We start from the raw sequence: 10,866 nt of genomic DNA, 5'->3' as shown, positions 1-10,866 counted from the left end.
ATTATTAAGCAATCAAAACACAGGTTAAATATAAATTGTCACAAAGTAAGATCTGCCACTGCCGCTTGTGGTATCCTATATTACGACCTACGAATTTCCTGTTCGGTGCTCTTACAGACTCATCTAAAGCGAGAGGTATTCATTGTCAAATACTCATGAGAGCTTATATAGCTAATATGAGAAAATTGAGTGTTCACCCACACCTCAGAGCATACCGTCTTTAAGCCATAGGCAGCACATAACAAAGTTCTTGCACAGCTCTATACCTTCCCCCTTCATCACATTCTACGTGAAACTCGTGGTAATGAGAATATTACTTGCTGCCGCTTTGGGTAATGGTGAATAAGTTCCTTACATCGATACAATAATACCAAAGAAAATTCAATATAAAACAGCCACCTTTATACCTCAGTTTGCAGGTGGACTGGACAAATTCTAAGGTGTCGAACCAAATTTCACCGGCGCTGGCTGCTATTTTGTTCCTGCATTTACTTATTTATCATCCATCCATAAAATTATTGCTATGATGTGTGAACGCTAAAACAATAGAATAACAAAGCATGACTTGCGCCGCGCCAACAACCCATACGCATGATTAGGTAGGCACTGGCATTGAGTAAACAACTCCGACTCATGCGGTCAAAAAATTGGCAAGAAAATGTTTCTATTAGCCAACAATTTCGAACAGAAAGCTAGAACTTTTGATATTGTAAAATTTACGGCCATATGGAACACGAAATATAGCATTGCACCATCCACTTCTTCATGCACAGTTACGAGACATACCTGACGTCCATTTCTGAAGAGCAGAGCTGTAGAGTTGAGCGTCAACTCGGTGACGTAGAGGAGGTATATGCAAGAAAACGACAGCTCTGGGGTCAAAGCGATGTTCGGTTCAAAGAAGTAGAGCGTCAAGAATAAGATAATTGTCAGCTGCAAAAAGGAAGCAATGTACATTTAAACTAACAAATTTTAGGTACAGCACTCTCTCAAATCATATTTCTTAAATATTTTGTTGTCTCTTTTAAATGTATTTTTATAAATCTACAAATAGCACGAAGGCTGTCGGCAATAATACATATAGGTTTCGACTTCTGACTTAAGTCAGTATTCAACAAAAAGTGTCAACACATTTGGAGTTCCTGGTGGTCAATGAATGATTTACCACACTGACTCGATAGAAGTGCTTTGCGCTGATGGCTGAAAAGTGACAGTATGGCATTTCAGCTTCCGACCTCATTTTCAAGTGGGGGTAATCACGGACGTAATGACTCTATCACCGATTAGTACCTGTCAAAAGGCTTCCTTCATAGCGTATAGAATAGCGTTTGTGAAGCAAAGGGCCGCAGGCTGAGCGGTCTTTGTCCATGTTAAAAAATTCTGGTGAGCAAAAAAATGTACCTTTCCCTCTCCGCCATGGGGGTTATCAAATAACGCTTCAACTTCGTGACTCTGACAGGAGAATATATACAAACGACCAGCGTAACGCAACGCTTTCTGCTCACTAAAATTTGTTCAAAGAAGGAACTGAAGCTCACGCACTGTTAAATTACTTTGTAAAGCCAATAACTAGCAATGCAAACTAAAGGAATGTCTATTGTCGAATGAAAAAAAGTCTGTGACGGTCTAGTGTTCTCGACATTGCAAGGAAGGAAAACCAGCGCTGGCGCTGCTGTTTAGGACCAGTCACGTGGATATATCGGTAACCATTAGAAGGCAAGGCCGGAGCCAGACTATATCGTGGGCCAGCGCAAAAAAAGACATAGCACGGAGGCGCCTGTACAACGATATGAACTACTTCCAACTTGCCAAAAACACCTTTTTGGTTAGACGGATGAAACGAAGCGAAAACGCTGTTTGAAACACCGCGACAGTGTGCATGACCCTTGACATCACGAAATGCCGGGCCAGTCAGGAGTCGGGTCCAATGGTGGCTGACAAGTCTTTCCGCCTCACGGTTCTCCGTATTATGAGCGATTTCGCACTAAATAGACAAAGAAGAGATAGAAAAGGGAGAATTTTTTCACGGCCGCCATTAATATACGAAGTCTTTGCTCGCAGGGTGACTGTTTATTTTTGCTGAAATTGCAGTTGTGAATCATGTGAAGAGCATTGCACAGAACTTCATTGCAGAAATGTAAATGCTTGGGCTTTGGCTGCTCTTTATTAGCTCCTAGAGTGTCATGAATCATATATTTTGAGTGTCCTGACTAAGCACTTTAGGTTTCTTGACTCGCCACTTTTCAGAGCACCTTTCAGAGTCATGACTACACACTAGTCAGGGTCAGTACCTCGATTGACTTAGCAAGTCATGGACTCCACAGACATGAAAATTGGATCTCCGATCTGACTAATTGATGATAAGTCAAAATGTCTCATCAGCCAACCATAATGAGTCAAATGACATGACTACGCATGAGATGACACTTATATACCACTTATCATTACATACACATTCATGACTACCAGTTTCATCTTATGTGATGTGATATCACACGCTTCATTTTGCTGCCATATTTTATCTCCATGCCTTGCTTCCAAGTTTTGCGGATATGTTTTCGCGAACTTAGCCAAGTAAAGCCTTTCGCCTAAATAATAGTAGTTGCCTAATGTAGCAGCTGCTATAATTTTAAGATAGTAGGTGGTTATCCCAAATAACACGACCAGCAGATGCACAACATGGTTGCGCGATATGACAGGTTAGGTCTTGGTAATGTTTACTGGCGTTCTTTCGAACCAATTACTACGCAGCGTTGAGTCCGACCTAAATCACTGCAAAAGACTTTGGAAGTAACTAAACTCCACCTTGGATTCACCTCAAATATACATTTACATGTGGTGGGCACAGCAATGGTCTCATATGAACCGTTATTTTTGTTTCCTATTTGACCCACCACTGTATAGGCATGCACGAAATTATTTTGTTTTCTGACTTCGCCTGTTTCACTTAGCAGGTCGGCGACATTTTGAAAGGGCAGCGCATACATGTCCCTAGCAAAACATTTTTCTTCAAATGGCTGGGAGCCATTTTTGTCTGAATTTCTCTGTATTGTAAAAATTAAACCACATCTAGAAACTGAAAATTATTGTGCCCCAGAATTTAAAAGGTAAAAATAACGTGTAGGCCATGTTGATGGAAACTGGTGATTTGATCAGAGCTTCGCCAGTACCTCCCTGCGTGTATGATGAGTAGTGTTTTGTTGGAGAATCTATACACCAATCCTTCTGTGCCCCCTTGTCGAAACATTGGCTAGTGAACGGAGCCTCCTCTAACACCTATTCGCTCTCATGAATTTCTCTTGTTTTCGTTTGTTGTCCCTGCTACTTTCGCTCTCGCCCATGGCAGCGAGCGAGGGAGCAATGTCAGCTTAAGCCGAAATTTCGACCAAGGATTAAGGCTTCTCATAAACGGAGCGTCTAAGGGTGCTGCGAAGGCCTAACAACAATATGCAGGGGTTAGCATTCTGTAACATGTTCACTGCTCGTCAGCTCTAGCATGCTGCTTATGAATGGGATGCTGCTACCACTTTCCCGCAGCACAAGTTCTGGTCCGAAGTTGCATTGCCCAAACCTTCGTGGTGGTGTGTGCATTTTGTTTTCCTTCATCCTTCCGTCGCAACAACAATAACAATGCCACGCAAGCCACCTTTTGCCTCTCGTGACCTTTTGTTTACCGCCCTTTATTCTGCTTTCACCGAAGCAGCCAACTTCAGTTTATTGCAAGTCATGTACTGTACATACCGTTTTTTTTTCTGATCTTTATTTGCTTCAGCTCTCTGCTTCCATTTTATACAGTAATCTCTGTTATGCAACATTCGCGCATTTATAACCCTTGTTTTCTGTAGAAATTCATGTTTGCTATCGCCATATTAGTGTGAACTCAGAATTTACCTTCTAGTGCCTCGCTGAAGAGCTAGGTGCTGCGGTGAATATCCGGTGCTTCCTTACCTCCCAACGTTTCTACTTCTTGAAACAATAAAAAAATGAATATGTCTTCACGTACCACGGAGCTAGAAGCGGTGTAAACAGAATCAAGGATGCCATCTAGCAGGTTCGCCTTGAACAGCCATGACAGCTCGACGGTGCGCAGCCGCTGCACGGTCTCTTGCAAGGCTGTTTCCCAAGCGTACATTTTTACTGTACGGATGGAGGCGAACAGGTCCGACAGGCTTTTGATGCGTTCCTCTCGAGTCTTCATCTGCGATTGCTGCGAGAAAAGACAGCAGGCATGCGAGAGAGCTCAATCCCATTGCTGTATGAAGAAATTAATGTTCTTAAAAGCCAAAGCGTTCTTTTATTTAGGGTAATATATTGCTCGGAGCGTGGCTATACAGTTTTTTTTTGTGTCTGTAACTATTTTGCCCTCATAATTTGGCAGACAGAGGAGTTACAAACCACCACGTGTATTTATATTCAAACACCGAAAAGTAGCTTTACGCCCTTGTTTGGCTTCTTTCGACACACAGAGCAGTTTTTATACTGTTAATTAAAACCATGACCAATAAGACTGTCAATGTGCTTTTATTAGTACACTTACTAATAGACTGTGATTTTTCATACCACTGACGGAGTTGCACCTATAGAGAGTATGCACCTGCATCAAAGTGGAGTTCATTTTTCGGTGCATGTAGCAAGGCGAAAGGTTGTAAGCATACATAATCGCCATACCAGTGCCTGATATGGCTTGCACTACTGAAGTTGTCCTCTGCGCCACTAAATGGTACTAGTGACGTAACTTTATTGCATACTATAGCTTCAAAACAGACCCCTAAGGCATATTGTTTAAAGGCTTCAACTGAAAAGTAGCTTCGCTATTATTAACACATAGTTTAGGGTCTGTATTATGAGCATGCGTCGTTTTCAAAAGTGTTATTTTCATGACCTCGAGTCATCTGATTGGCAGAGACGCCTAAACTGGAAGTGGCTACTAAAACGATGGAAACTCGGAGTAAGCACTTTCGTAATCATTCAAAAGTCAGCGGCTGCAATAACATGCCGCAAAATAGCTGAACATAGAGTAGGGGTTCTCAGATCAGCAGAAAGAGCAACTTTGGGAATTCCAAGCATTACAGTTTACTTCTAAGAATTCTGATTATTTTAGGAAGGGAAAAGCACGGTAACTGTCTCACTTGTTTTCTGTGGCCACCTCAACAGCGCCGTAAGGCAAGGGAGAGAGGTGGGAGTGACAGTGCAAAGAGAGAAAGAGGAGCCGTAGTGGAGGGCTACGGAGTAATTTCGACCACCTGGGGATATTTAACGTGCGCTGACATCGCACAGCACACGGACGCCTCTTCGTTTCACCTCCATCGAAACGCAGCCACCGATGTCGGGTTCGAACCCGGGTACTCCGGTATAGTAATCGGGCGTCTTACCACTGCACCACCTCGGCGGGGCAACTCTAAGAATTCTGATGTTTTATGAACGCATAAGCGTAGTTTTGTATAACTATGTCCTATGCACAGCGAGTGCCTGTGCAATGCGTTTTTCGTCGCTAACGCCCGGAAATCATTAGGTTTGTGTGCAGGCACCCAAAGATGTTCAATGTTGTCGACAGAATGATTCCAGCCATTGTGTTCTTTATTTGCTGCTGTCAAGAAGTGCTGACTTCAAGCACTGCTATTTTGCTTGCCGCCGCCAGAAGGATCTCGCGCGCTTTTTTCATGCTTAAAATCGTCCAGACGTGGCTTTATCAATTTCTTTGTAGAGCGAGATGCGCAGGGATATATCTCGAATGATTTCAGCAAAGCGCGACTGCTCTTACGTTGTTCAGGACTGTCCTTCGTCCAATTTATCCAGATCTTCACAGAATTTAAATTAAGCTCTCTCTAGTGCAACCGAAATTTGTATTTCAACGACCACCGAGCACGCTTGCTGTCATCTATGCCGCCGAATTACTGTTTTTTTGCGGGTGCATGTCACCAACAAAAAAAGCTAATTCAATGTCAAGCCAGACACTTTATTGGTTGAATCCGTATTTGTTGATGCGCAGTGGAACCTATACCTTCGAACTTCAGCTGTACATTGTTTTGCTAAGCAAACGTATCATACTGGATAAAATACTCTATACGGATACAGTTAGACTGCGATGTGCCAAGAATGCATAGAAAATGCACGGGCATGGCTTTTTTTTTTCTTAAGCGCCAGAAAATGTTACTGGATATGATGCCCTGCGTGTTGATTCTGTTCTGTTCCTTTGTTGAGGAAATAATTTCAAACACCTCGTCAGCACCTTAACTAATGAAAAGGAAAACTTCTCTACAGATCTAATCAGTGGGAGATGACTTAAATGAAATGCTTTGCTGTTGTCACACTAAGAAGACCGCCCTCTAGAACGCTAGTCAGAATTATGTTATCTGCTCCAGGCTGCCAAATCAATAATGAAAAATTCTCATATATAGTGCTACATTCGAGTCAGTTGAAAATTGGGCAGTAAATGTAACTTTGTTCATGCTTTAGAAAGTGTGTTACTTCTCAGGCAGCAATAAAATATACTATGTAGATGAGCAGTGCAGCCGACTTCGTATAAATCAGCATTCTGCAGACGTACCCAGAATTTCTTTTGTAATCTGAATGCGCAGAAGGGCATCACGAGCACGACCAGTATACAGGCTGTGCAGCAGAGCGTGGGTACGGCCTCCGCCCTCTGCGCCAAGAGCCACAAAAGGACGGGCAGGGTGATGAGGCCACCGAGAGGCATTGGGAAGACCATTGTGCTCAACGCCAGCGTGCCACAGTCGACAGCCAAGAGGGACACGACGGAACCGGTGGGGTGCGTACCCCTCAATGTGGCTGGCATCTGGACAGCCTGAGAAACGAACATCGGACTCAATCCACTTTTGGAATTTTGCCTAAATTACAATACATAAGACGCATGAGAGAAGTGTGATTTTTGGAGATTGGATGCTGTTACATGTAAAGTTCGTTCATGACACTGCAACCTCTTCATTACTGCGCTGACATATATTGTTTAATTTCTACATTTGCATACTTTTATACTTGATTTCAGAGACCATCATGGATGAGCAACATTCACACTTAGCGTTGCCGTCGAAATGGAGGGCAGAATGTTTCTTTGCGAAATTAAAACCGTACGGACAAAAACAATATCTCCAGAACAATTTTGAACCATCTGAAAGATGGTTTGCAAAATTTTTTCATCCACGCAAGCCCTATTTTGGAGTGTAATATTATTATGATTGCTCCCACTTCTGTTTCATTAAAATAATCAAGGTTCTTTGATTGGTTATCATTAAAGTTGCAGCGAAACATTGTAGCTCTGCTAGAAAGATCATGCTTGCTTCTTTATTACTTCAAAACACAAGTTAACGTATTTCTATAGAAGAAAAGTGAAGTGGAGCCTTCATTGTTTTCTGTTGTTTGTAGCATCTAAGGTCTTAATGAAATACTTATCACTTGTAGCCACTTTTGTAATGTAGAGGAACATTTAACTTTCAATATATCAATGCTGTATCCGAGAACGGCGATAAGAAACCAATAATTGTCGTAAAATAAGAATAGAAACAATAAAAGATTAGCTACAAAAACATATCACTAAAGGACCTATCAAGTAAAAAACTAAGATATTATTGGGGACACTTAAGCTCAGCCTTAAGGGTATGACGCGATAGGGTAGGCTATCACCTCATATATAAAGCCTCGCTTTAACCAAGCTGTATATGAACGTGCCTGCGTGGCCTATGGGTAACGCGAACGGAAGGGTCCTGGCAGGCTGATTCTGATATCGGTTTCCCATTGGAAACGAGAGGCCCGAGTTTGCAGATCCTATAAAACGTAATATCAGGCAACCTTACGTGAAGTTATCGCTCGGTCATGTCAGCTGCTACCGCCTGCCATCGCCATAAACGTACTTTTTCGCTCACGAGAGCGCTGACGGACGGCCGCCGATGCTTGATTTTCGTGCACCGGGTTGTAACGCTACCACGGTAAAATAAACTCAAATACTTATATAAATACTTATATTTTCTTTCGTTTGCTTTATCGTGTTTAACGTCCCAAAGCAGTTCAGGCTATGAAGGACGCCATAAACGAGGCCCGGAAATTGACTACCTGACTTTTCTTAAATTGTCACTTAAAGGGTATGATATGTGAGACACACAGGCCCAAACCTGTGATCATGTATCGGTGGTAATAGATGCAATATACTAAAGCGATGCGCGCACCGAAATTAGGCAAATACACAAATCAAAGCTCTTTCACGGTCCCTTCACAAAGCAAGCTTTCTCATTCTCGTCGCTAGCCAGTAGAACCGAAGGCATGACGTCAGACCATAAACAGAATCCATTGGTCAGTCTCTCTGAGTGAGCTATGAATGGAAGCAGCACACCACTAATTGTGTGAGCCGCCGCTACGCTCTTTTCCGTTGCGCCTTTAGTCTACGCATGCAACCACACCAAAGGAAACCTTTTAGTTTCTTTTATTACGATAGCAATACTGCGCCAGGTTTCGGCCTGTCGCGTCATCCCGGGAAGGGCCATGTTTGACCTTAAACGGCCTCAAAGAAGAAGATGAAGAAGAACGCTCCGTTACCGTAGGCCAAATTCACTTTCGCCGCATTAAGAGGATGAGCTCAAGTGCCCCCAATAATGTAGCACCTTGCACTGATAAGGCGTGATAGGGGAATAATGTCGCAGGGACATGAAGCTTGCGCCATTGCTATCGCAATTCAACTAGGGTTAACCAGAGTTAAACTGCAACACATTTTTTCTAATACGTACGTGTACACTTCAGTGTGTTAACGCGGTGTGCCGGTGACGCACTCAACCACGAACAGAGAAAAGATTCAGACGATCAGATATTACAAACGCACACAGACACATGTATGTGTACCGGCCAGCTAGTCATTTGAATGTGCTTCGATGAGAGAGGAGGGGGGCGTCCTTCTCAACTTTCTGATACAAGGTCGTTTCGGGGTCGCCCTGCTCGTTGGAGACCAGTGCCAATGCTCAGAAGACAGCTAAAAGAAGAAAACAAATTCAGAAGGAGAAGCCATGATGTACACATGTGAGTGACTGCGCCAGACTATATGCCTTCCTCTCAAGACGCCCAGCCACGAGGATGAAATATATCTGACACGAAAAAGAGGAGAGGAACACGGGAAAACTGGAAAATTATGGTGGCTGTAGCTGCTGTCTAATTCTAAACTTTTTGTCGGCTTTATGTTACGGGAGAAATCCTCGCAGTATCCGGAGAAGAAAATATTTTCGACCGTAGGGTGTAGAGTGGCCCTTTAACGCGCACTTTTCTCCTCTCCTTCTCTCCTCTACTTTGTTTTCTCCTTTTATTCTCCTTGATTGAATAAAGGCTGTCGTGATCGAAATTTGATCACACGTCCATGATTTCATTACTCGAGCATTCTGACTACTGAGCCTTAAAGGAGGGGCATGAAATCGGCTTAACGGATACCTGTTTTTAAGCGATAGTGTATTGCGCTCTTTCGAACGAAACGTCGTAATTGGATCCCTGAATTATGATATCGCCTAAAATACGCCCATAATTACTTTAAGAACGTTGTAACAGTAATGGTCTTTGTGCAAACTTTATGGTGGTCTTGCACCATTTCGCCCTAATTGCATCGACCTGATTGTAAAGTGGGAGGGGACTCGAAGTGACAAGACTTGCTTCCCATATGTGTGCGAAAAGCGCCACGAGAGTGCGAAAGTAGTTGAAAACAAATATTGAAAATACATTCACAGAGAATCTTTCGCGCGCGCTTTCTTTACTTTCGCTGACGAAACAAAATTTGACCTTCTGCCCATGTCATGAGCTGTTGTGAGCTAAGTTGAAAGGTTGGAGTAACATATTTCGTGTGGTCGAAATGTCTTTTCTACAACCTTGCCACATCGAGCGATCGTGCGAATGTTTTGGGGGAAAAAAGCAAAGGGAGCATAAGCGGGATGCCACCTCCCCTCCCACCTTTCGGAAAATGGCTCCCTGGAGCATGGCCCGCATACGGCAGCAAAGACGATGAGCAGGTCCATGTGGTAGATCGATATGAGGTACTCGGCTGCACTGACGGCCACCAGCAGAATGGCAGCCGCGGTCATGTCGCCCCTCGTGGAACTCACCATGAGCAGCCTGCACACAAATGATGCTGCCAACTTCCCCTTTTCCCATTTGCCGGTCGAGTCTCGAACACACAGCTATCAACGCAATAAAACTGTGAGATCCAATGTATATGCTACAAGAATGCTCTGAAAAAAGCCATGAATGAACAGCATGCTAATGAGGAGCATGCATGAAAACAGCACACAAAAAAGCCACAAGAACAAAACAGCAGACGAAAAATAAATCACAGCGAATAAGCAACAATAAAAATCTTACAACACAACCATGACCGCATGACCGCCCAGTGCAGCGTTGCTTGAAGACCGAGTATGGTACACGAAATGAATAGGCAGTGCTCGCGTGCTTCTCGTTAATAATAATAATAATAATAATAATAATAATAATAATAATAATAATAAAAAAATAATAATAATAATAATAATAATAATAATAATAATAATAATAATAATAATAATAATAATAAAAATAATAATAATAATAAAAATAATAATAATAATAATAACAATAATAATAATAATAATAATAATAATAATAATAAGTAATGATTTAGTTTTCAGTGCGAAAGCAATTCTAGCATAGAACGATGGATTTGGGCAAGCTTTCGGTTACTATCTGTAGAACTGACTGTTGCTAAGGAAATTAGCCCAGCGCAATCTGCATGAGCGATTTCTGGTTTCCGTTTCAATAAGTGAGTATTATGGCAATTGGTCTAGTATCATGGATTCGCAAGTTTTGGTTTCCACCCGCCGAACCTAATGATGGTACGGTAACAACAAAGCC

General features: G+C 42.5%; 1 protein-coding gene across 1 annotated transcript; it reads right to left on the bottom strand.

The window, feature by feature from the left end:
• Nucleotides 1-579: 579 nt before the first annotated feature.
• LOC146209524 (multidrug resistance protein mrp-7-like) lies at nucleotides 580-9,970 on the bottom strand. Its single transcript, XM_084601100.1, has 4 exons — nucleotides 9,934-9,970; nucleotides 6,548-6,805; nucleotides 4,004-4,207; nucleotides 580-933 (listed from the first exon to the last, which is right to left on the bottom strand). The coding sequence occupies exons 1-4, from the start codon at nucleotides 9,967-9,969 to the stop codon at nucleotides 640-642; spliced, it is 792 nt and encodes a 263-aa protein (XP_084457226.1). The 5' UTR covers nucleotide 9,970; the 3' UTR covers nucleotides 580-639.
• Nucleotides 9,971-10,866: the final 896 nt, after the last annotated feature.

The sequence above is a fragment of the Amblyomma maculatum genome, chromosome 1 (genome assembly GCF_055883805.1).
Source record: "Amblyomma maculatum isolate TAMU_Amacu chromosome 1, ASM5588380v1, whole genome shotgun sequence".
Lineage (NCBI taxonomy): Eukaryota > Metazoa > Arthropoda > Arachnida > Ixodida > Ixodidae > Amblyomma > Amblyomma maculatum.
Note: the sequence above shows the minus strand (reverse complement) of the source record. Positions and strands in the feature narration are given on the sequence as shown.

Excerpts from the sequence above, each read along its gene's own strand:
- LOC146209524 (XM_084601100.1), bottom strand. The coding sequence starts at position 9,969 with ATGCGGGCCATGCTCCAGGGAGCCATTTTCCGAAAG. Across the intron at positions 6,806-9,933 it reads AGGGAGCCATTTTCCGAAAG|GCTGTCCAGATGCCAGCCAC; the intron begins GTGGGAGGGGAG and ends TTCGTTTCTCAG. Across the intron at positions 4,208-6,547 it reads GATTACAAAAGAAATTCTGG|CAATCGCAGATGAAGACTCG; the intron begins GTACGTCTGCAG and ends CTTTTCTCGCAG.